The sequence below is a fragment of the Notamacropus eugenii genome, chromosome 5 (genome assembly GCF_028372415.1).
Source record: "Notamacropus eugenii isolate mMacEug1 chromosome 5, mMacEug1.pri_v2, whole genome shotgun sequence".
NCBI lineage: Eukaryota > Metazoa > Chordata > Mammalia > Diprotodontia > Macropodidae > Notamacropus > Notamacropus eugenii.
The window spans coordinates 196,309,989-196,334,340 of record NC_092876.1 but is presented as its reverse complement, the minus strand read 5'-3'; the positions used below and the strand labels follow the sequence as shown (position 1 = coordinate 196,334,340).

The 24,352-nt window shown below is 39.0% G+C and overlaps 1 protein-coding gene across 4 annotated transcripts in view; it reads left to right on the top strand.

Moving 5' to 3' along the window:
• FLT3 (fms related receptor tyrosine kinase 3) overlaps positions 1–24,352 on the top strand; it is a 145,768-nt gene that overhangs the window by 47,613 nt on the left and 73,803 nt on the right. For 2 of the 4 annotated variants that reach the window (XM_072611814.1, XM_072611815.1), the window contains 2 exons: positions 2,387–2,421; positions 21,796–21,917. In XM_072611814.1, the coding sequence (XP_072467915.1) occupies positions 2,387–2,421; positions 21,796–21,917 (157 nt within the window). Of the gene's footprint in view, positions 1–2,386; positions 2,422–17,363; positions 17,713–21,795; positions 21,918–24,352 lie in introns of those variants that run through there. The other 2 variants (XM_072611813.1, XM_072611812.1) reach the window with 1 other exon arrangement.

Here is a 24,352-nt window from a genome sequence, read left to right as displayed (position 1 = left end):
CTTTACTCTCATAATTCCTTCTTGCATTAGACTTCCTCTAAGTTCTTCCTCATAAAAACTACAAGAAAGTGCATGTGGTGACAAAATGAAGGGTTAATTTTAAATTTTTCCACACGTATACTCTAACTTTTAAGCTAACTTAACATAACATTCATGTTTCAATAGTAGCTAATTGAAGATCAAGGTTGGAAATCATAACATTTTTTTCTTTTCCTTCTCTTAAGACGAAGTCTGAATTTTCTAGAATGTGAAGTCATTTTATGTTGCAACCCATCCTTAACACTGACAAAATAATCTTTTTCATACATAGAACACTGTAATGCTTTCTAGATGAGATCCACTGTTACTCAAAAATGTAGTACATAAATATATACATACACACATAACACATATATAAATACATGCATGTACACACACATATACACCAAACAAACAAAAAAAACCATGGTTGAAAATTGTCTGTTGCCTTTATGGAAAAGAATATCACAAGATAAATAGATATGGGTGGGTTGCTATCTTCATCAATGAAGGTGATATCTAAATTGGTGAGATCACATTGATTGATACATAGATCTGATCATGTCACTCCTTTCCTCAGTAAACTAAAATGTCTACCTATTTTGCCCAGTGAGCAAAGTTCAAATCCCTTTGCCTGACATTCAAGGCTTTCCATAAGCTGGAATGAGCCTACCTTCCTATACTTAACTTATAGTATTTACTCCTCTTCATAATCTTTGTTTCAAGGTAAATTATTTTGTGTGTCCTTGAATATGCCCTGCATTCTCCCTTTGTTCATTTATTTTATGCCTTTGCTCATAATTTCCTATGGCAGAATCCTCCATCCTCTTTGAGTTCTTTGTCTGATGAACTCTTAAGCATCCTTTTAGAGCACAACCTAATTTCCATCACCTTCATAAAGTCTTCTTGTGATATTTATTCCTGTTTGATAAAATCCCTCTCATTTGGATTTTATGTATCACTTTATTTTCAACTCTTTATGGTTCTCAACCTGTAGGTTCTGTGTCCCAGGATAAGGCAGATTTATGACAAGGGGTCTTGCAATCTATAAACTCACCAAGTTTAGCCATTTCATTATTATGCATGTTCCCAATCAACAGGGACTAATAGTTCCACTGTTATTATAGTAGGATTTGAGAAGTTAGTTTATGTTAAAAGGGGTCCTCATACTTGAAAATGTTGGGAACTATTGTGCTAATGCACTGATGTAATATTGTACATTATGGTTATCTCTGTTTTTATCTATCCCCCTACTGGACTACAAGTACCATTCTCTGCTAGGTTATAAACTCCATGAATGTGAAGGCCACATCTTATCTAAAGCTTGTTTCGTTTTTTAAATATATCTAACATTATACTCTGCACAGAGTAGATATTTAATAAATGTTTGTGGAATCAGTGAATGAATGAGCATTGAATATCATGGGAAGAAATATCTTATAAGACACTGTAAACAAGTAGAACATTTGAGCAAGGGTCAGCATGAAGTAGTAAATGCTTAGAGTCAGGAAGATCTATGTTCAAGACCTGCCAATGATTCACTGGTTTGACCTGAACAAGCTATTTAATCTCTTAGTGCTGTGGACAACTCCCTAAGATTATTAATTATATATGAATTGTTAATCTGCATCATTTCCAATCCAGTAAAAGACAATTTTAGCGCTTGTAACCTTTCCCTACTCTTCTATCACTAAGCATTTTCATTAAAAGAGTGGGTAACAAATAGTTAAATGGCAAAGAGAGAAAATGGCAAAAGATAAACCACAGAGAGCCTGGAATAGTTAAAAATTGATTGTAAACAGAGAAGACCTATAATCAAATTTCTCAGTGCTTCCCAGTTTCAGGCTTTGGAGTCAAAAAATATCCAAGAATAATTTTGATTGTGGGTATTGTAAGTGCTGCCTTTAAGGAGGTATCAGTGGTAAGGCTCAGTACCATATGCCAGCTACTTGTAAATGATGAAGACTTGTCTGAGTTTTTGCAATAGTGTCACCCTGTGCTCTTTAACATCAAATTAAAACCCTCCTATCAAATTATCACCCCCAACCCACCACCATTAATTTAACTACTTTCATTTTTTTATTACAGCCTCCAAGGAATTGCTTATTCCAACCAAACTTATTAGTTGTTCCGTGAAAAAAAATATTTTTTATCCCTATTTATCCCATCCTCCCCAACATTCCTATTCCTCTGTGCCAAAATATCTTGTTCACTCTCTTTAACTCTGCTAAAACTATCTCATCTGAGAAATTTTCTCATATTTTGTCATTCTATTTACTCCAGTAACCAGGGACTAATGGACCCACCAACCTTTTCAACTTATTCAACTATTTATTACTTTCGTAAATCTCTCTTTTGTTTTTTTTAGGTCATTTCACCTGAAGGGCAATGGAAGAGCACATGGTAAGCATGTAACTAGGTTGTAGTATGTTGAAAATAAGTGTATCACCCTCTCTGGGCTACTCTCTCAACTTGCATTCATATCTGTGAGTTGAGACTCCTAGAGAGTTGTTCTTCATACTCTTTAACTGATTCTCTAATTGCTAGATAAAGTGTTTTCTTAAAAGCAATAGCTTCACTAATAGATGCATGATCATTAAGGAGGGAAAGAAAAATCCCCATTCTCTTTTCCTCTTCAATGATCTCCTCCACAGGCTGCTGTGAGCCTCTGGGCTCACTCAAATGACCAAATCTTTTAACCTCTGGCTATCTCCAGGGTTTAACTATTTAAAGCCCTCAGAAGTTATGGCCAGTTATTGGCCAACTCTACTGCCCCTTCTGTATCACTTAAAAGGAGTTATTCCTATTTCTCTGAGTTTTGTTCATACCTTGTTACTACATGAACACCTTGCCATCAGTGACTATACTTCATGACTACATCAAATGAACTGGTATGGGGAGGGGAGGGTGGAAATCAAATCTCTATTCTCCAGAAAGTTACAAAGTATAGGTGACATAAAGGAGATCATCAAAGAAATGTACGGCTGAAACAAGATGAAGGCTAGAGCGTATAGTCAGGAGCAAGGAATAATCAATAGATAGTTTATGTATTTTATTGATATTGAAGCGTTAAGAGAAAGTCAGGAAACCCTCCCCCGCCCAATCCCCAACATATTAGGTGGATCCTTTATAGTGATTATATGGGGTGTGGGGATGTGTGAAGGAGTGACGGACAGGAGCTGCACAGGGTGGGCAGGTATAGGTGAGTCATAATCTAAATCTTTGGAATGAACAACCACATCAGTGTGAGAGATCTGAGTACATAGTTTAATAATTGTTGCTTGTTTATGTATATCTGTATATTTAGGTTTCTTCATGTGTATGTGTTTATCTTGTCTTTAACATTATAGAGTTTAAGCTCCTTAAGAGAAAGGAAAAATTGCTTTTTTTTTCTTTTTTGCTTCAGGTGGTTTTTAGTATTGAAGCTAGCTCTGATTTAGAGGAACATCAAAAGATCGCTCTGCTAAAAAATATTCTTCCCACTAGGCTGCCTCAGTGATTAAAACGTCCACCAATTCTTTGTTTGTTTTTAATTGTCCACTACTTAAAACGTTAGTTTAGATTGTCATTGTTTTTGGAAGACACTTGTTAAAATATAAATGTTGCCCATTGAAAACCCTGGACAGCATTTATCAGATCAACAAAGTGCCACCTAGCCCAGAAGTTAATGGGACCTAATATTAAGAAATTTATTGGAGGGAGAGTGTTGAAGAGACAAGAATTCCTGTAAAAGTGAGGCATGGTGGAAGACCCTGCACATATAAGGGGCACTTTGAGGATTCTAAGTGTCTAGCTAGAAGAGAGAAGGGATGAAACAGTAAGCCAAAGAAAATGGGGATAGATAGTGAGAACAATGAAAACAAATTTCATCTACTTTCACATTTTGCTGTGGGTCTGATTAGTACAGGCAATAATCAAATTATAAATACTTGGCTTGCCAGTGACCCACACATGGGGATAGTTATTGTTGCCTTACACTAGTTATAGAGACCTTCTCCATTACTGATGCCCCCATTTACCAGAGGCCTTCCCTTTCACCAATGCCTCTTTCCCTGATGTCACTGTGGGTACCTCTCAGTCCTCCCTCAGACCCAGGCCCATGCCTCTTTCCCTTTTCTTGTTTCTAGACTCCTTAGCTTTACTTGCTCACTTTCCAGTGTCTTGACCATCTGCCCCTCTCCTTGATCTACCTCCTTGCTCAAAAGATGTTAGGCAGAAAAACCTAAAATTTGGGGTCATGTACAAGTTTCCTAGGGGGACACAGGGTTAGTTTCAGTAGTATTTCAGTGAAATTACAAGTTAAAGACTTTTTCAGGGAGTTCAACCATCATTTCTAATATTATTTCTAGGGGAAAATACATGTAAAATTACAAACAGACCTAAAAATGAAGTTTTGGAGAATAGCTTTTGGTAAGCAGGGGACTGATAAAGTATCTGTGTATAGTAAACGCCCAAAAGAGTACTCCAAGAATACCACTAATTGTCCTAACTAATTTTTTTTTCCTGGCAGAACTTTCTGAATGCTATACTAAGAAGACTGATGACATTATTGATGTATAAAAGTGTCTCCAGCTAAGATTTTTCAGGAATAACCAATAGTAACTTCAAGTCCATGTGAAAACAACAATTAGAATATATGTGTGTGTGTGTGTGTGTGTGTGTGTGTGTGTGTGTGTGTGTGTGTGTGTGTGTGTAAGCAGTATAGGTGTAATTGGAAATGCTGGCACTCAGGGTAAATTCATTTGGGAGAGTGGAAGAGGGGGAAAAATATGGGATCAATGACAAACTTAGAGGCACTGAAATGGCCGCTAAATGACATTGGAAGGAAGGCTCCCTTCCCAGGTTATCATGTTGATGCAAAGTTCCACTCAGTTTTTACTCTACTAAACTAGACAGTCTCCAGAGGAGAACAGGAACGTGAAGGGAGTTGAGGTTATACCATATGAGATTCAGACGAGGGAACTGAAGATTTTATTATGGAGAAAAGAAAACTTAGGAGGGACGTGAGAGCTATTCCTGAATATTTGACAGGTTACCACATGGAAGAGAGAGTATACTTGTTCTTTCTTAGTTGTAATTTTTTTTTGCTTGTTTTTGTTGTTGTTGTAGGCAATCAGGGTTAAGTGACTGACCCAGGATCATAGAGCAAGTAAGTGTCTGAGGCTGCACTTGAACTCAGGTCCTCCTGACTCTTACTCTATCCACTGCACCACCTAGCTGCCTCTAGAAGTACACTTGTTCCACTCAGCCCAGAAATGGTAGAACTAGAGGAATGCTTAGAAGATGGTGTGAAGCAGATTTAGGCCTCAAAAAAGAAAGAACTTCCTGACAACTAGAATCTGCCCCAAATTGGAACAGGTGCCTCAAGAGGCAGTGAGGTTTCCCTTCACTAGAGGTTTTCAAGTGCAGGTTGGATGACTAGAGCACCAAGGCGGACAGAGATGCAGGCTGGGTCCAGGGAGTGGAGCATTAGCATTGGGAGGGAATACTGCCTCCTGAAGGGCCTCCCCTGGTCCCATGGCACAGCACATCGTACTGCTCTGTGATTGCTCCTGCTGTCTCCCCTGGCCCTGGACTGGTACCCCTGAGGATTGTATTGCTTCTGTATCCCTCTGCTAGGTCCTGATATCCCCCTAGAGCTTTCCCTCTGAAATTGCTTTCCATCCACTCTGCATATATCCTGTATGTATGTATTTATTTACATGTGGTCTTCCTCGTTAGATTGTTAGCTCCTTGTGGACAGGAGCAGTGCCCCCTCCTCCCCCCCCTTTTTTTTTGTTACAACACTTAATCAGAGTGCCTAGTACATAGTAAATACTTAACAAATGCTTGTTATCAAGACTGTTGAGTATTACAGGAATTAGAATTGCTAGTTACAGTTCTACTTATTTATGTCCTTCCTAAAGTGTGGTGCACAGAACTGGACACTATATTCCAAATACAGTCTGACCACATTCGTTTTTCTATAAATATTAGAGAACATCTGTATAGAAATACTCAGAGGAGCTTTATTCAAAGTAGCAAAACTTTGGAAATAGCCAGCATGTCCAAAGATTCGGGAATAACTAAAATAATTGTTTCATATAAATACTTTAATGGATTCCTAATCATCACCTCGTGAACATTCCAGATCAACCAGCACAGTTCACAACCCATCTATGCCTCTGATATTGTCAAATATACAGAGATATTGTTTTCTATATCCTGTCACAAATCCTCCAAAGAGCATATCTGATATTCTGAAGACCTTCCTCTTTTAAACTTTTATGGGTACCAGTACAGCATGTGTACTGCCTAATGGTCATTTCTTACTTTTCTACCTGACTAGTTTCACCACCTTTCTGGCTGCATATTTCTTGAATGTTATCCTTTATGCTAGAGAGGAAGTATGGAGTAATGGTTAGAATGCTGAAGTTGGGGTTCAAACCCCCGTTCTGACACTTACTAACTATGGATCCTAGGAAAAGTCATTTAACCTCTCAGTCAACGTTCTAAGACTTATCTACTGTGTTCTATATAGGCTGTGATTTATACTGGTGGAGGGAGTTCCTATGCTGATAAAGATCCCAGATTAGTGATGTACTAATATCCTTTATGTCACTTCTTGTGCACAGTTTATCACATACACTGCAGCCTATTCATGTTCACTATGTGCTTCTTTATTGTTTATTATATTATATATAAAAATTATTATATTATATACTAATATATAATACATAATTGATGTATATGTTATTAGTTAATAAATCTACCAATTAATCAATGAGTATTTCTTAAGTTCTCACTGTGTTCCAAGCACTGTGCTAGGTGCCAGGAGTAAAAAAGAAAAAAATAGTCCCTACCTTCAAGGAATTTACATTCTATCAGGGAGATGACATGTACATACAACACAATACAATATAAAAATAGATAGGAGGCTACTAGCAGCTGGATGGTAAGGAAAGACTTTATGTAGAATGTAGCACTCAGGCAGAATTTTAAAGGACAAGAACAGATTCTAAAAGGTAGAGGTGAGGAGGGAGTGTGTTTCAGATATAATAGAGACTTTTCTGACCCCCAATGTCCAAAGACCACGTATGGAATATTTTACTCCTCCCTCAGGGTGCTCTGGTATTTTTTAAATAGTATTTTATTTTTCCCCAATTATGTGTTAAGACAATTTTTAGCATTCATTTTTACAAGATTGAGTTTCAGATTTCTCCCTTCCCTCTCCTCTTCCTAAAATGGTAGACAATTTGGTAGGTTTATATATGTGCAGTATATAGAATATATTTCCATATTAGTCACAGTTGTAAAAGAAGAAACAGATCAAAAGGAAAAAACCCACTAAAAATAAATTAAGTGAAAAAAAGTATGTTTCAATCTGCAGTCAGAATCCATCGGTTCTTCTTATCTGGATGTGGTTAGCATTTTCCATCATGAGTCCTTTGTATTTGTCTTGGATCATTGTGTTTTTGAGAAGAGCTAAGTCATTCATAGTTGATTATCATACAAACTATGTACAATGTTTTCCTGGTTCTGCTCATTTCACTATGCATCAGTCCATACAAATCTTTCCAGGTTTTTCTGAAATCTTCCTGCTCATCATTTCTTGCTGGACAATAGCATTCCATTACATTCGTATACCTCAACTTGTTCAGCCATTCCCCAATTGGTGGGCATCCCCCCAGTTTCCAATATTTTGCCACCATGAAAAAAGGCCACTATAAATATTTTTGTACATGCAAGTCCTTTTCCCTTTTTTATGATCTCTTTGGGATACAGACCTAATAGTGATATTACTGGATTAAAGGTATGCACAGTTTGGTTGGCCTCTGGGCATAGTTCCAAATTGCTCTCCAAAATCATGGAATCAGTTCACAACTCCACCAAAAGTGCATTAGTGTCCTAATTTTCCCACATCCTCTCCAATCTGAGAGGTATGAGGTGGTACCTCAGAGTTGTTTTAATTTGCATTTCCCTAATCAAAAGTGATTTAGAATGTTTCTTCATATAGCTTTGGATAGCTTTGATTTCTTCATCTGAAAACTGCCTGTTTATATCCTTTGATATCCTCAAATATACAGAGGACTGAATAAAATTAATAAGAATACAAACCCTTTCCTCAGCTAATAAATGGTGGTTAAGGGAGTTTGAGGAGGATGTCCAGTCTCTCCATCATTGGTCTCAGCCTCTACTGATGGTGTTCCTTCAGAATTTAGGGATTCCCTAAGCCTCAACTCCATTTAACCACTTAGCAGTCAGATTAGGTTTAACAATGGAATATTTACATCAAAGATATGGCAAGAATAAAAATACAGACATTCCCCCAACACCTGAAAACCAAATCCCTCCCTTCCCCACTTCAGTTTCTGGTGAGAGGAAGAGTATTGAGTTCACAGTTTAGCTCAGTCCCACGTAGTTCCAGATCCAAAGCCACCTCAAAACTTGTCCCTGAGGTTGCCATGCTGGAGTCCAGCTCCACCGGAGATTTTCCTGACTGCATTTAGAACTGAAAAGGACAAACAAAGCAGACTAAAACAAAACTTCAAGCTCATTTCTCAGGCCATGGAGTAAAAAGGGAGAGCAGGGGAATTTAGCTTTCCCCACCCTCACCAATTCAATTCATGGTGCCCATGTTATGGGTAAACAGAACCTTCATCCTTTCTGAATAGGGGGTGAAATTTTGAGTGGGGCATAGGAATAGTGAGTGTCACAGTTCCATAGTTCTTAAAACATAGCCTGTTCTCGTTATGTAGCCAATGGAAAAAGGGCACTCCTATGTGGTAGAGGATGGCAGAATGTCTTCTCCCAGAAGCAGAGTGCCTTCATGTGCCTCTGGGAATATGCAGCAAAGAGAGAAAGGGGGAGAGGGAGAAGGAAAGGAAGAGTGGGGGAGGGACAGTAGGAGGGAGGGAGAGAAAGAGAGAGAGAGAAAGAGAGAGAGAGAGAGAGAGAGAGAGAATGTGTGGAGTGTTCAAAAAAGGACAAGGAGGGAATAAATCACAAGCAGAAAAAGAAGACATCTTTAAAGAAGAGACAACCTGTTGCCAGAAAGACTAACTCCAAAAGACTAGAGAATTTTCTGGACTACAACAATATATTCCTTTACAGACTGGCTATCCCTGTAAACCACTTTAGGACTAGGTACAACCCTGTTCATCCAGACTCATCTAGGCACAAAGCCTCCGTATTTTGCCAAAATGACGAAATTAAGAGAATACATAACCTCTGGTGAAACACCAGTGAACTGAAGCATTGCAACAATAACAGAGAGCAGGAAGTAAGCCCCACACTCAGAATGTCACCATCATTCAAGCATGGGGTAGTGGATTCAAGATTACAAGCCTCCTTCTTAATTAATTGTAGAGTATGGAAAAAGAATTGAAAAAAACTAGGCCAGAGGACATCTTTTAAGGAATCTGTTCCCTTAATTGTGTATCCACAGTAGTGAAGAGATGGAGCCAAAAGAGACCTTTGATTTCACTCCAATTGCCTCCAGAGGAAGGCATCCCATCACTAAAATTAGGAGGACCTGAGTTCAAATCTCACCTCAGACACTTGACACTCACTAGCTGTGTGACCTTGGGCAAGTCACTCAACCCCAACTGCCTCATCCTGGGTCATCTCCAGTGATCCTGATGAATATTTGGTCACTGGATTCAGATGGCTCAGGAGGAGAAGTAAGGCTGGTGACCTTCACAGCCCTCCCTCGCTCAAAGCAAAGTCAAGTGCAAGTCATGTCATTATTTCTCTGAAGACATGGTCTTCTTTGGTAACCAAGGACAAACAGACACTTTGGATTGTTTACCACAAGCTCAGGTGCTGCTAGAGTGTCCATCTACATCAGAGGTTCTTAACTTTTTTTATGTCATGGACACCTTTGACAGTCTAGTGAAGCCTATAGACCCATTCTCAGAATGATGTCTTAGATAGATAAAATATAATACATTGGATTACAAAAGAAATCAATTGTATTGAAGTACAGTTATCAAAATCTTTTTAAAAATCACAAATCCCCTGAAATCTATCTGTAGATAGGAGTGGACCCCAGAATAAGAACCCCTGCTCTAGTCATACATAATTGCATTGTACTCAATTTCCCATAATATTCTTCTGAGTCTGGAAAAAGTCTGGACTGAGAATATCTAAGCCTAGAACATTCCACTGGGGACAACGGGGTCTTTTGTGTACTAGATCAGGGCTACCCCTTCAAGGGCATACAAGAATGGGAAATGAACCATGGGTTATTAAAAGACTTTTACCTTAGGCTTTGCACCCCTGTATGGACTACCCCTACAATAACAATTCTTAACAACAATTTGATCTTTTAAAATAGCGGTATTTAACCCAATATATGACACCTCAAAATCTCAAAATCACATGAACCACAAACTTACATCCTATTCCCATGAGTTGACAGCAGAGGGATTATCTTTTGTAGATAATTTTTCAAGCAGAGAGCGAAAGCCTTAACAGACAGAAGAGTAACTTGAATGGGCACATTGAACTAAGATACACTCAGAACCTCTGACTTCAAAGTGAGTGCTCTTTTCTATTGTACTTCCTTATATATCTGCCTCCCTCCCATAGTAGCCACATGGCTAGAGGCAAAAGTTACAGATGAGGTTTATCATCTGCATGGAGGGCAGGGTGCAGAGGTTGAGAGGGGGAGAATTTTTACATTAGGAGCTTCCTGCACTGATGAAATCACAGATCCAGACCAAAATAAATACCAACTATGGGCTTCTTTTGTAGCCCCTGGTTTCATTTGGAATTTTATTCCCTCTTTTGTTTCTATTCATTTAATTTGTTATTTATTGTTGTTACATGAAAAATATTCAGGGAGAGACATCTGTGTAGCTGATGAACTGACTTAGCCTCTATCTTCATTGCAGTCAACAATAAGTATTTTTAAACCCACCTTAAATATATGATCAGCTATCCCTAATTAGTGTTATCCTAATTCATTGGAGTTATGTTTGGACTGTACTGGAATAAAGATAGGGAGAAATTTTGATGACCTTTCAACCAAGATAGTCCTATGTGTTCCTATTCCAGTACAATATGGCCTCACTATCTCCTTCCTTTCTTGGCCCTCATTTTTTAAAAAGTATCCTTCAAAACTTAATTTTTTTTTCAAGCTATGTTTAGAATGAAATTTCACTTTTATTATTTTCCCTTTATTCTGCCCCAAAGAATATCCTTCAGGCTTGGAAAGAGTAGAAACATGCCTAGGGATTGCTATCCAATAAGCCATTCATAGGTAGTAATCACTTAGTTCCAGTTGCAAAGCAGGCTATATTTTTGCTGCTAAGAATCCAGATAGAGTTGAATCTGCATGGAGCCATTATAAGATTCTAAATTAAATCAGCATTCAAAAAGAACAAATGAGGTGTTTTTCAGTGTTCTTATTCTTCTTGTCTGCTTTTTTTTTTTTTACCTCTCATCTGATATGTCCTCCTTTATTTCTTCCTCCTCCCTTCCTATTCCAGGAATTCTACTATTTCTGTTCTTGTAAGAAGCGATTGCCTTTTGTAGAATCCTTTTGGTGATCGGTTTTGCTTACCACGAGAGGGCATTTAGCATCTTCTCTATGAAGAACACTCTTTTGGTCTTTGAGGGAAGTTCAGTGACAGATTAAAGCCAGTTCCTGAGCCTCATGGAGAATACAATCTAATAATTAGTATAAATGAGTAGAGTTCCATAGGTTTTTCTCTAACCATCTGAATTTATTTGAAGATGGAAAATCTGCCTGATTCTGTGAACTTTACTTAGGGCTATCATAGAATCAGAGTCATAACTAGGGAGAACCTAATTGGATGCTTTACCCTACAAGATGGACAATTGCCAAAGAGGAGAGAAGTTTGGCCAAGTGAGATATTTAAAGGAAAGCTGACAAGCCCTTAGAAGAAGATAGAGCTTGGTCTATTGCTGAATTAGGACTGATGGTAGAACAAAGACAGAACTGTGACTGATGTGGGAGCTATGACAGCATGGTGAAAATGGAGGTGAGGGAACATTTTCATTGTTTCTGGAGATTCTTAAGGCAGAAGGAGAAGTTTATGGGATATAAGTTCTGGCCCATTCTCTGTGGTGGAGAGAGGCCCAGTTCTGGTCCTCTCATCCGGAAAGTCTGTCCCTCTGTTCTATCAGTTGTGACCCAAAGGCCTCTTTGTCTGAGGAAAAGGTTCATTTCATTCTCTAAGGACCCTGGGGGTTGGGGCATGCTTCACTCCCTGTCCTTTATCCAGTCATTTTGGTTTACCTGGTGTTGGGTCTGAAGCATCCAGACTTGACCATAAAGGCTTAGTAGGTTTACTAATCTCACTCTTATTGTCTCATTATCTCTCCCCCCATCACTGCAGGAACCATTCTACTCTTGACACTAGACCAGGATTTACCCCGAAGGGAGAAAGTAAAAGATACTCAGTATACAGACAGGAATAGGATTTAAAACAGGTGATTTATTCACTTGAAGGAAGCAATGATAACCTTAAGAAAATCATAGTATTCATTAGAAAATTAATAGAACAAAATTCAGTAGCTTGATTTATTGCAAGTACAGTCAGTTTAGAGGCTAATATTCAAGCTCTTTTGGAACTTAAAAAGTTTTTGCAAGGCTACTAATTAGCTATGCTACATCTCCTCTCTTCATTGTCAGATCAAACACACTGAGGGCCTGGAGGGACAAGGTGAGTAAAGAGTGAAAGAGTTTCTGTCCTTGTCGGAGGGTTATATCATATTAGGGATGCCTTAGCCTCCCCTATCCATGCCTTTACCTTGACATGTTGTCTTAACTGGTTTTTCAAACTCTGCTCAGCCCCAGAATCTTGGGGTTGTGAAGGAAGATCAGGTTGAAAGTACGGTTAAGTCACCTTGTGAAGGAAAAGGAATCAGTCAATAATCAATAAACACTTAGTAAGCATCTACTAGGTTCCGGCACTGTGCTAAGTACTGGGGACATAAAAAAAGAAAAAAAGAAAAAGATAGTCCCTGCCCTTAAGGAATTTACAGTTGAATGGAGGAGACAACATACAAACAAATACATACAAAGAAAGCTTTATATAATATAAATGAGAAATAATTAACAGCACTAGAATTAAGGGAGGCTGGGGAAGGCTTTCTGTAGAAGGCGGGGTTTTGGTTGGAACTTAAAGGAAACCAGAGAGGTCAGTAGTTGGAGTGGAAAAGGGAGAGTGTTCCAGGCATTCAGGACAGCCAGAGAGAATGCAGGCAGACAGAGAAGTGGGGTGTCTTGTTCATGAAACAGTTGGGAGGCTGGTGTCACTGGATTAAAGTGTATTTGTCTGGGAGTAAAGTATTAGAAGACTGGGAAGGTAGGAGGAGGCTAGTTATGAAGGGCTTGAATACTAAATAGAACATTTTTTATTTGGTCTTGAATGCAATGGGAAGCCACTGAATTTTACTGGGGAGGGGGATGACCTGACCTGCATTTTAGGAAAGCTACTTTAGTGACTCAATGGAGGATTGATTGGAGGGAGAAGACACTTGAGGCAGGGAGACAATACAAGGTTATTCCAGTAATCAAGGCATGTGGTAATGAGGGTCCACACTAGAAGAGAAAGAGCTATTTTAGGAAATCTATGAAGAGATACTGGCCTGGGGAAGAGAAAATGCTTCCTCAGGCCAAAGACTTCTCCACAGCCTCTTAGACTATTCTGACTTAAGAAGGTAGGGAGATGGTAGTGGCATTTGAGGAAGGTCAAGGTAGAAGAGGAATTCTTAAGTTCTGCTGGAAGGCTATTCTTTCTTGGAAATGTTTTTCCCTCCTTACTCCCCAGAATTTTTCTTTCTCTCAAAGCTTTGAGTTCCCAAGATACTTAAATTTTCCCTACTAATACAGAGGATTCAAGGTTAGAGGCCAGGGTACAGATGAAAGGATTGAAGGAACTTTGTCCCTGGGTATAGGGACTAAAGTATGTGCCACTTCATTCAACCTACAATAACTTTTAAAGAAGGTTTTATGAACTCTGTTTATTTTTTTTAAGCACCACCCTCATTTCCTGACATATTACACTCTTTCCACTAAGTTCTCCTTTATAATAAAGAAAAACAATAAAACAGTTAAGCTAAACTTATTTGATACAACGATCAAGTCTGTAATCATATCCCATATATACTACCCATGGTCTTTGAAGTCCCCAAGTGTAGGGACAACAGGTATGTGCCACCTCATTCAATTGACAATAACTTTTTAAAAGGTTTTATTGATTCTGAATTTTTTTTACACCACCATCCTTTCCTGATGAATGTATCACTCTATCCACAACATTTTCCTTTATAATGAAGAAAAACAATCAAACAGTTAAGCTCTGCTAAATTACTTAATGTAATGATCAAGTTTGTAATCATACCTCATATTTACTACCTATAGTCTCGCTTCCTACTACTGAGTAGGAAGGAAGAGTAGTTCATTATCTGTCCTTTGGCACCAATATTGGTCACCATATTATCTGACTTCAGCTTCTTCCTTTTAGTGTTGTTTTCATTTACGTTACTGTCATCAACATACATATTGTTCCCTTAGTTTTGTTCTTTTTCCCCAGCATCAGTTCCCACAATTCTGACCATATTTCTCTGACTTTACGTAGCTGTCATTTCTTACAATACATTCATATACCACAGTATATATCACTCATCCATTTCACAATCCATAGGCACCTACCTAGTTTCTTGTTATCACAAGAGTATGGTATGAAAACATACATACATGTGTATATACATACAAATTTATATGTGCACATACTCCTGTAGAAAGAGAATTCCACATGTTATCACCACTTTCAAAAATGCCAGAGAGAATATTTCACCACAGTTTATGTGAAAAAGACCTAGTTGATTTAGTGGTAAACTTGCTCAGTGAGGCAGCAATGTGACATGGCAGTCAAAAGTTACTTTAATCATAGGTTGCATTAACAAAACTGTGGAGTCTTGAACAAGGAAAGTTATATTTCTTTTGTCCTCTGCCTCAATCAGATCGACTTTGGAGTATTTTGTTCAGTTTGGTGGAATCCTTAAAAAGCTGTTCCCAGGCCTAATATTCTAACTTCCTTCTGAGCCCCATTGAATTGCAGGAATGTCCTGATTTAACCATACAATCTGGCTTTAACTACACCACAGGCCCCCAGACTCAATACAGTCATTGCCCCTAGCTAGACAATGTCCTCAGATCCAATTCGCATATTTGAACAGGTGTGTCCTTGTATTCAATTCACAATCACATCATTTATTTAACCCAAGACAGGACTCCATCTTGACCAGACAGGATCAATAGCTAGCCAATCAGAGGGTAGCATAACCAGGATATTTGACCACCCAAGCATACACTCCTCCCTGTTACCTAATCCCTTAACAAATCCCTCTGGCCTTTTAAATATTTATAATTTCTGTTGTGTAATCAGCATCATTACACTAGAAATTTGCCTGTGTTGTCTTACTAAGTTGCCAATTCCTATTGGAATTTAGCCCGCTTCTGAGGGACGTCAATCTTCAATAAATGTCTACACTTGGATTAGAAATGGTCTGACTGAATCCTTTGAGATGGTGCCACCACAACACATCATGAAATCATAACAGTTTGGTATACTACATTTTAGAAAGGATGTTGACAATCTGTAGCATGTCCAATGGAAGGTCACCAGCAGGGTAAGGGGACTTGAAACCAAGCCCTACAAGGATCAATTTAAGGAACTGAGAAAAGACTTATGGGGACATGACAACTGTCTTCAAGTATTTGAAGGGGTATAATTTTGGATGATGGAAGGACTAGGAGCAGGAGATTTGAGCTCAATGTAAGGAAAATGAGAGCAATACATTTCATTGGAGGTAGTGAGCTCCCCATCCTTGGAAATCTTCAAGTACAGTTTAGATGACCACTGGTAAAAGGATTTCTGCTTATGTATATGTTGGACTAAGTGACCTCTAAGATTTTTCCTGTCTCAGATTTTGTGCTTCTATAATCTTATGATCTAATGCTCATAGATTTTCCATTTCTAATTTTTATTCTTCTTGAATATCTGAACAAAATTGTTATACAAATTTGAATACCATCAATTGTGTTATATAAGAAAAAATGATGAAAATAATTTAGGAAATTGGATTATTAGAGCCAGAAAGGACCTTATACATCATGGAAAGAACTATTAGATTTGGAGTCAGTGGCTCTGAGCTCAAATTCTGGCTCTTCTGTTCACTATTTCTGTAACCTTGAGCATGATACTTTGAACTAATTTGTTCACCTCTAAAATGAGGGGTTTTAAAGTAACCTTCCACTTCTCAGTCCATGGTTCTATGATGCCACAAACCTCTAATTTTATAAATAAGCAAACTAAGACCCAGAGAGGCTTAATAACTTGTTCTACTTGACTTGAAATTCATGTGGATAGGGACTGAATTGTCTTTTTTATCTTAACCAAGACCTAGAGCATTGATCTGTAGATAACAAGCACTTAATGGATTTTTTTTTTCATTTATACGACTGCAAAGTGGAGGAGTCAGAATTACATCAGGTGTTTATTTGCTACACTGTGTGTTGAATTCTCATACAAATTAGAAAATCACATTCAATTTACAGTTTTCTGATCCCACAGCATAGCATAGATAACCCAACCATAGTTTCTAATTTACTTTGGAATGTATGCAGCTCATGATTTTATTTTATAGGGAAGGGGCAAAGATTTTCCTTTCTAGTTGTATTTAGCTGTCTTCCTTGAATGCTGTTTTTCCTAGCAGCCCAGAGGCACAGTGAAAAGAGCACAGGCTCTGAAGTCAGAGACCCTGCATTTAAATCCTGCACGCGAAGTTTACTACCTGTGTGATCCTGTGCAAATTGTTTCAACCCCCACCACTTCAGTTTTCAATGAAAAGTGTTTTACACACATTATTTTAGTCTCACAACAACTCTTTGAAGTAGATAATATAGATAATTTAAAGGTGAGGAAACAAAGTCTCAGAGAAATACTTATGGTTACAGAGTTAATAAGTATCAGAATACGATTTAGACCTGGGTTTCCCTGACTCCAACTCCATCATGATAGGCTAAACATTCACTTCGTGGCCCACCACGAAAGTACCAGCTCCTTTACAGAGAAACCAGAAATAGTAGTATTAATGTATAGTGATGGATTCGAAGTCAGAAAGATCTAGTTTCAAATCCTGCCTTTGGTATTCTCTGTATGACCACTGGCAAGTCCCTTTGCCTCTATGAGTCTCGATTTTCTCAAAATGGGGATAATCGATACCTGTCATAGAGTGGTTATGAGGCGCATCTGGGATACTGTATATAAGTATGCAAACTTTAAAGCCGCGCCCACAGTCTCCCCATGCCAGCGCCACTTTCTTTGCACTTGGGGCTCTGCCGGGCAGGTCGGACACTTCCCCCAGCAAAGTATTTCCAACTCTCAACTCCAGCTGCATCCCTCCTGGTCCAGCCCCTGGGCTCTGCACGCGGTCCTTACAAGAAGCACCAGTACAGCAGGGTTTCCCCCACTCCTCTTCTTTGCAGCAGTTACGAGGGAATTTGTGGTTGGTGACGCGCAGCCTTAAGAGCCACCTGCAGCGCTTGGCGCGCCAGACTGGGGAGGGATCTGCGGGCTGCGGGCCCGCAGCCGCCGGCCTGGGGGACCCCTGTGGCACGGGAGGCCATGCTGGTGTTCGGGCTCCACGGCGGCCGCGGCCAGCTCCGACTACTTGGTAAGGACCTCCCCTAGCAGAGCCACGGTCTCAGCCTCCTTCCTTCGCGCTCCCTCCTTCCTTCGCTCCACCGCCGCTGGCTCTCCTTTCTTTCCCTCCTGCCCACTTTTTGCCTGCCTCCCCAGTCCCATGCGCACTCTCTCTCCAGCTCCATTTTGCGCTCTCTTTCAATCGCTTTGCACCACTCCTTTGCCTTCCTTTCTTCCCCGATTTTCTGGCGTCTTCCTTGCCCCTCCTCTTTTTCATCTGACCCTCCTCATCCGGCCTTCTCCTTCCCCCTCCAATCGCTTCGAACTTTTCCTCCGTTTCTTGCTTTTCGCTTTCGTTCATTCCTTTTCCTTCCTCTGGAACTCACGCCTCTTGCTCTTTCTTCCATCCCTAAACGGCGTACTCTGTTTCCCGGCCATCTCTTCTCAAGTCTCGTCCCGTTGAACTCCCCCCATCCCCCGTCAGTCCCCAGAGAAACTCCCATTTCTCCCGGGTCCATACCCGCCTGGGGGCACTGTGTGGCCGCGGGAGTTTGGCGTCCGGGGTCTGATGGGAGAAATCGGACTCCGAGGTTGGGGTGAGCTGGCAGCTGATGGTTTAGTTGTGGACTTCATGGGAGAGTACAACGGGGAGGTGCGCAGGGGCATCCGTCTCTCCCTGATGGTTTTGGTAATGGAACGAACTGTGGGGGAAAACACGCTCTCAGCACTCTTTCACCCTGACCAAAAAATTCTTCCAAAAAAAAAAAAAGATTCGAAAAACAATTATCAGACAGTGAAAACACTTTGTTTAAATAGAAATTTAAAAGTATACAATTATAATTTAAGTACTAAATTATTGTTTCTCCAAATATCAGTAGTTTTACTCGAGCTAGGTGAAGCAGCTGTAATGGAAAGGGTTTGGAGTTGGTTTTGAATCTTCTTCTATCTGACTGTTAATCTCTTAATTTTTCTGGATCTCAATTTCCTCATCTGTAAAGTAAGGATGTTGGACTAGACTAGACCATTTCCAAAGTTTTTTGCAGCTTTAAAATACAGGTTTTAGATGAAAGCTTCTTTTAATGACCTTGAGGTCTGTATTTCGAAACACCCCCCCCCCCCCCAACTTTGTTTCTGTCACTTTCCTCAGAAAACTGTGAAAATCTACCAAAATCTTTTTCCAATCTATCCCAAACCTCAGCAGTTAAAAACTCAGGTTGAGACCCTAGAGAAAGGAAGAGAGCTACTGACTAACTCTGCCCTCAAAGCTTACTGGGGGCCCCACCCTGTTCAATAAAAGATTTGCTGCATTAAAATGCTTCTTGGGAGTGAGATGAATTAATTATTCCAGAACATCTGGATTCAAGTCAACAAATGCTAAGTGATTATTAAGCCGTTGTGTTGTAGAGTGGACAAGGGGTTTGTTTTACTCAGAAGCTCTATCTACTCAATTCTTATATAGTGCAAAGAGCATTTGTTATCAGAAAGCATTTGTTGCAGTCCTGTCTCTGACTTATAGTAATTGTGTAACCATGGGAAAGTCACTTAACTTCTTAATGTCCCAGAAAATTCTCTTAAAAAAAACTATTAAATTAGAGATGAATTGCCAATCTGCATAGATGGATGGAATTTGCACACTGGGATTTAGCCATATCAATAAAATCATAAGTCCAGACCAATTGACAATAACAACAGCTACTACTACTACTACCAGTATCACTACCACCACCACCACCACTACTACTACTACTACATGCCAGCCTTTGTGATCACTTTGTGGGGGTTCAAAATAGTAGCCTTTGTTCTCAAGGACCTTAAAATCTAATTGGGAAGAAGGGTAGTAAGATATGCACAAAGACTGAAGTTAGAAAAATGATTAAGTGCATAATGGAATGGACTGTGATTTAAGAAAGGAAGAATTATGTGTAGTTGAACTCTGGCCTCGGAATGTGAGCAGTCAGAAAGAGAAATGAGGAAGCGTGTGATACTTGATTTTGGTCTGGGGCCTTGAAGGAGAAGGATTTCCATAGTTGGAGATATGGAAAAGGTACATAAAACTATAAGGCAAATTGTAGCCAAATTGGAATTTATATTTTATATACAGGATAGCAGAATATTAGAGCTAAAAGGGACCTTAGATCATTGAGATCCTCATTTTATAAATAAAGAAACTGAGGCTCAGAAAAATAGTGATTTGCTTAAGGTCATCCAAGTAGTATAAGGCAGAACTAGGACTCCCATATAAGTCTTTTGACTGCTTTCCTTTCCACAGTACTAAGATTGAGTAGGTAGGTAGTAGTGAGCTGCTGAGAGTCTTTGATCTAGGGAATGATGTGATCTGACCAATGCATTAAAAAGATTTGGAGACTGTTTATAATTCTTGGGAATAAGCCATTTATAGAAATTTTTCCTTGAATAAATTAATTGGCCATGTTTTGCTTTTACAAAGTAAAAATGAGTTGAAATCCAGTCTTAGACACTTAATAGTTATGTAACTCTGGGCAAGTCACTTAACCTTTATTTGCCTCAGTTTCCTCAACTGTAAAATGGAAAACCATAAAAGTTCAAGTTGGAAGATATCTCTAAAGGTTATCTAGTCCAAGAATATTTTATTTACTGTGGAATACCAGAAGATCATTCTAATCCATCATTTTATATTGTTTATATCTCAATTTTTGTGTGCAACCAGAACCTGTCTTTGGTAGATGGGGTATCATCCTATTTCTCTTCAAAATACCTCCTGCCCCCATAATAGCTGGAATTCTATCTTTAGATCTTACCTCTGGTTTCCCAAATTAAATGTTAATTCCCCTGGGCAAAAGGCAAGAAGAGTGAATTTCAGAACTTTTCCTGAAAATAGATTTTCATGATGACAAATGGAGAAAGACCATGAGAATTAAAGCAATAAGACAATAGGATTTTAAAGTGATGATTGGAGAGATGGGAGGAAAACTCAGCAGACTGGAGAGGTTATAGGATACTGAAGACCAGTTTTACTATTTACACATATTTTCCTAGTGTCTGGTTTGGTTGTTAATACTTTGCTTTGTCTTCAATTCAAAACACCAAAATGCCCATAGATTCCAACACAAAAGATACATCTGAAAAAGAGATGGCTTTTCAACCATAGATCCTGTGATTACCTAGAAGAGATTTCCATCTCTTTCTCTTCTCCCCCTTACCCCCCACCAGCTTCCATCAAAGCTTTAGCAGCTAAGGAATTGGATAGACCTCTTTGACTAAAAAGTTCTCTTTTGATTTCATACACTCAGTGATGAAATGCATGAAGTCAGAGGTGGTGGATTCTGGTCACTGTCTTGAGCATCCACAAATACTGATAGCTTTTGGACACAGTCTTTCAACTGTTTTATAGAAATTAACATGTCCACAGTAAATTAGGGAGAAAATGCATCCCCAACATTCATCCTAAACAAACTATGTATCATTAACAGCAGAAATCTGAAACTTGCATTATAGTGTCTCTTCTCATCTATTTCTTATTTTATAGACAATTTTTCCAGATGTGTCACTCACCCTGGTCTCTATAGCCAATCAATCATTTAACAAGCATTATTTGGCACCTATCATGTGCTAGTCACTGAGGATGCATAGACAAAAAGTGAAAGTCTCTACTCTCAAGGAACTTACATTCTAACAGGGAAGACCATATAGATCTTTATATAAGTATGTAGAGTATAAAGGCTTACAGAACAAATACAAAATAAATAAAAGAATTATTGAAGGAGACACTACGATGTGCGTTGGTTGCTAGTGGAACTATTTAATAGTCTAAATTGAGGAACTATTTAACAAATATCTTTTATTTTGCTGTCATGATCACCATATATCGCTATCACCCAACCAACATGCCTTTCTGGCTAGATTCCTTTTTTTGTGTGTCAATAATCATTAGTAATATTGGCCTATAGTTCTCTTTGCTTTATATTTTACTTTTTAAGTATTAGTACTATATTTTTCTCAAAAATAGTTTATAGAGTGCTTTCAATTTTTTAGATATTTAGTATCTAATTAGGCATAGCTATTATTTTAAGTACTTCTTAAATTTAAATTTTAAACATTTGAAACAATTTTAAATTGTTTTGATTTTGTTTTGCAGTTGTTATTTCAGCAATGACATTTGGATCTACTGCAAATCAAGAACCACCTGTAATAAAATGTGTGTTAATTGATCACAAGATCAATGATTCATCAATAAGGACATCATCAACAACATTAATGGTAAAATAATATTAATAGTGTTTTAGAACAGAGAACAGAAGATGTTAATTCCCGAGACTCTGCTTAGGTTTTGTTCAGCTCCTTTGTGAGTATGAATGGACTTTATTTGTACCTAGGCCTAATACTTTTGTATATTTGTTGTTAAGTACATAAGCATGGTACTGTGGAGAGAGAACTACTTCTGGACTCAGAAGACATGAGTTCAAATCCCATCCCTGTCAATCATTACCTGTGAGACCTTGTACAAATTATTTAACCTATCAAGCTTCATCTGTAAAATGAAAGATTAAACTAAATCACTTTCTAGAATAGCAAGTTCTACAGGCATCTGAAACTCAACATATCCAAAATGGAACTAATTATCTTTCTCACCAAGCCCTCCCCTCTGCCCAACTTTCCTATTGATGTGGAGGACACCATTCCAGTTGCCTGGGCTGGAAACCTTGACACCATCCTCAACTCCTCACTTGCACTCACCTTACATAATGCAACCTGTGGTCAAATCTTCTTGTTTCTACCATCATATCTGTCATCTACATTCTCTTCTCTCACACAACCATCACTTCAGAACAAGCCCTCATGATCTCTTGCCTGGATTGGTGCAAGATGCCTCTAACTGGGCTCTTGGCCTCAAGTTTCACTTCACTCCAATCTGTTGGTCACTTAGTTGTCAACTAATTTCCCTAAATCTCAGATGTGGCTCTGTCATTCCTCTAACAGGTAAACTCCAGTGGCATCTATAACCTCCAAGATCAAATATGAACTCTGTTTAGCATTTAAAGCCCTTCACAACCTGGCCCCTTCCTACCTTCCCAGTATTCTTGCACTTTACCCTCTCTGACAGCTCTTCAATCCACCTGCCCTGGCCTATGTTCCATCTCTCTTCTCCATACCTTTTCACTGACTGTTTCTCTGTCCCTACAATGTTCTCCTCCCTCTTCTCTTTCTTGGCTTCCTTTAAGATTCAGCTCAGATTTCAGCTTCTGCAGGAGGATTTTCCCTGTTCTCCTCACTGCTAGTGACTTCCTTCTACCATATATATCTTGTATGTATGTGGTTATTTACATCTTTTCTCCTTGAGGGCAGGGACAGCTCATTTTGCAGATAAGGAAACCAAGACAAACAGGGTTAAGTGACTTGCCTAAGGTCACACAGTTACTGTGTCTGAGACTGATTTTGAACTCTGGTCTTCCTGACTCCAGGCCCAGTGCTCTATCCACCAAGCCACCTAGTTGCCCTCCAAAAACACTCTATTAAAACAAATTCACTGATGCCTTGGGAACATAAAGTCCGCTTGGAAATTCAAATATTGATATTGATTCTTTCCTCTTAAATTGAGTAGAGTAACCTTCCGGGAATGAAGAAGAGATTAAGACTCAGAACTGTAGAGCCAGAGGGAGCACCAGAGCCTTCTCTCCCCTCTCTGTCTCTGTCTGTCTCTCTCAGATATTTCCATTGAGCTGGCAAAATATGTCACATGAACCCAGAAGCCTGTGGGTAATCTGCCCAGCCACAGAGTGAACAGAATTCCAGTACTTCTTTGGAACATAGCTAAGTAAATAGTGCAAATGAAGGAACTGCATATACTCTTAGTTGCCTGGGACACTGAAAGGTTAAATGATTTATCCAGGGTCACACAGCCAGAGATGTGTCAGAGATAGAACTTGAATCTAGGACTTTCTGACTCAGACCAACTCCCTATCCACTACTATACCAAGCTGCCCCATACATAAACACACACTTAAATTACTAAGTAAAAAACTGATTAAAAAGAGAACTTTTCCTTTAACTAAACCTCAGAATTAGGGGAACCTGGGCTCAAATTCAGCCTCTGCAACATACTGTCTCCAGGCAAGTTCCTTAACTTTGGGCAGTTTTTAATGCCCCAGATTACTTTCTTAAGAATATAATTTTCAGAATTTACTCATCTAAATTGGTAGAGCACTCAAGAGTTCTTTAAGCTGATGAAATTACAGATATAAACAAAAAAATGTAATAATGAGACCTGATGTCCTGAGGAGGTATTTGGGGCATAGTGTTTTCTGCTGAGTAGATTATCTGATAGACAGGCTAAATGTTAAAGTGTCTAGTTCTTGAGTCAGGGAAAAATGTAGAAATGGATAACTCTGGTTTCTCCTTTGCTTCTGGAAGAGTGCCATCCATGTAGCAGTGAGACAGCCTGATCTGTTTTTGGATTGTCTGGTTCATTCCAAGCCTCACTGGCTCCAGCCCTGTACAGACCTTATAAAAGATCAATTGCTGTTGAGAAGCAGAAAGAAAAGCATATGCTGACTAAGTAACAAATGTTGCTTACATGAAACTGGGACAATTCATGAATGGCATAGGCTACACAACACTGAAGCCCTTGTGTGTAGGCTGGTGCTCACAGGAGGAGAGAAGGAGGACATTCTCTGCCCTGTGATCAAAGACACAAA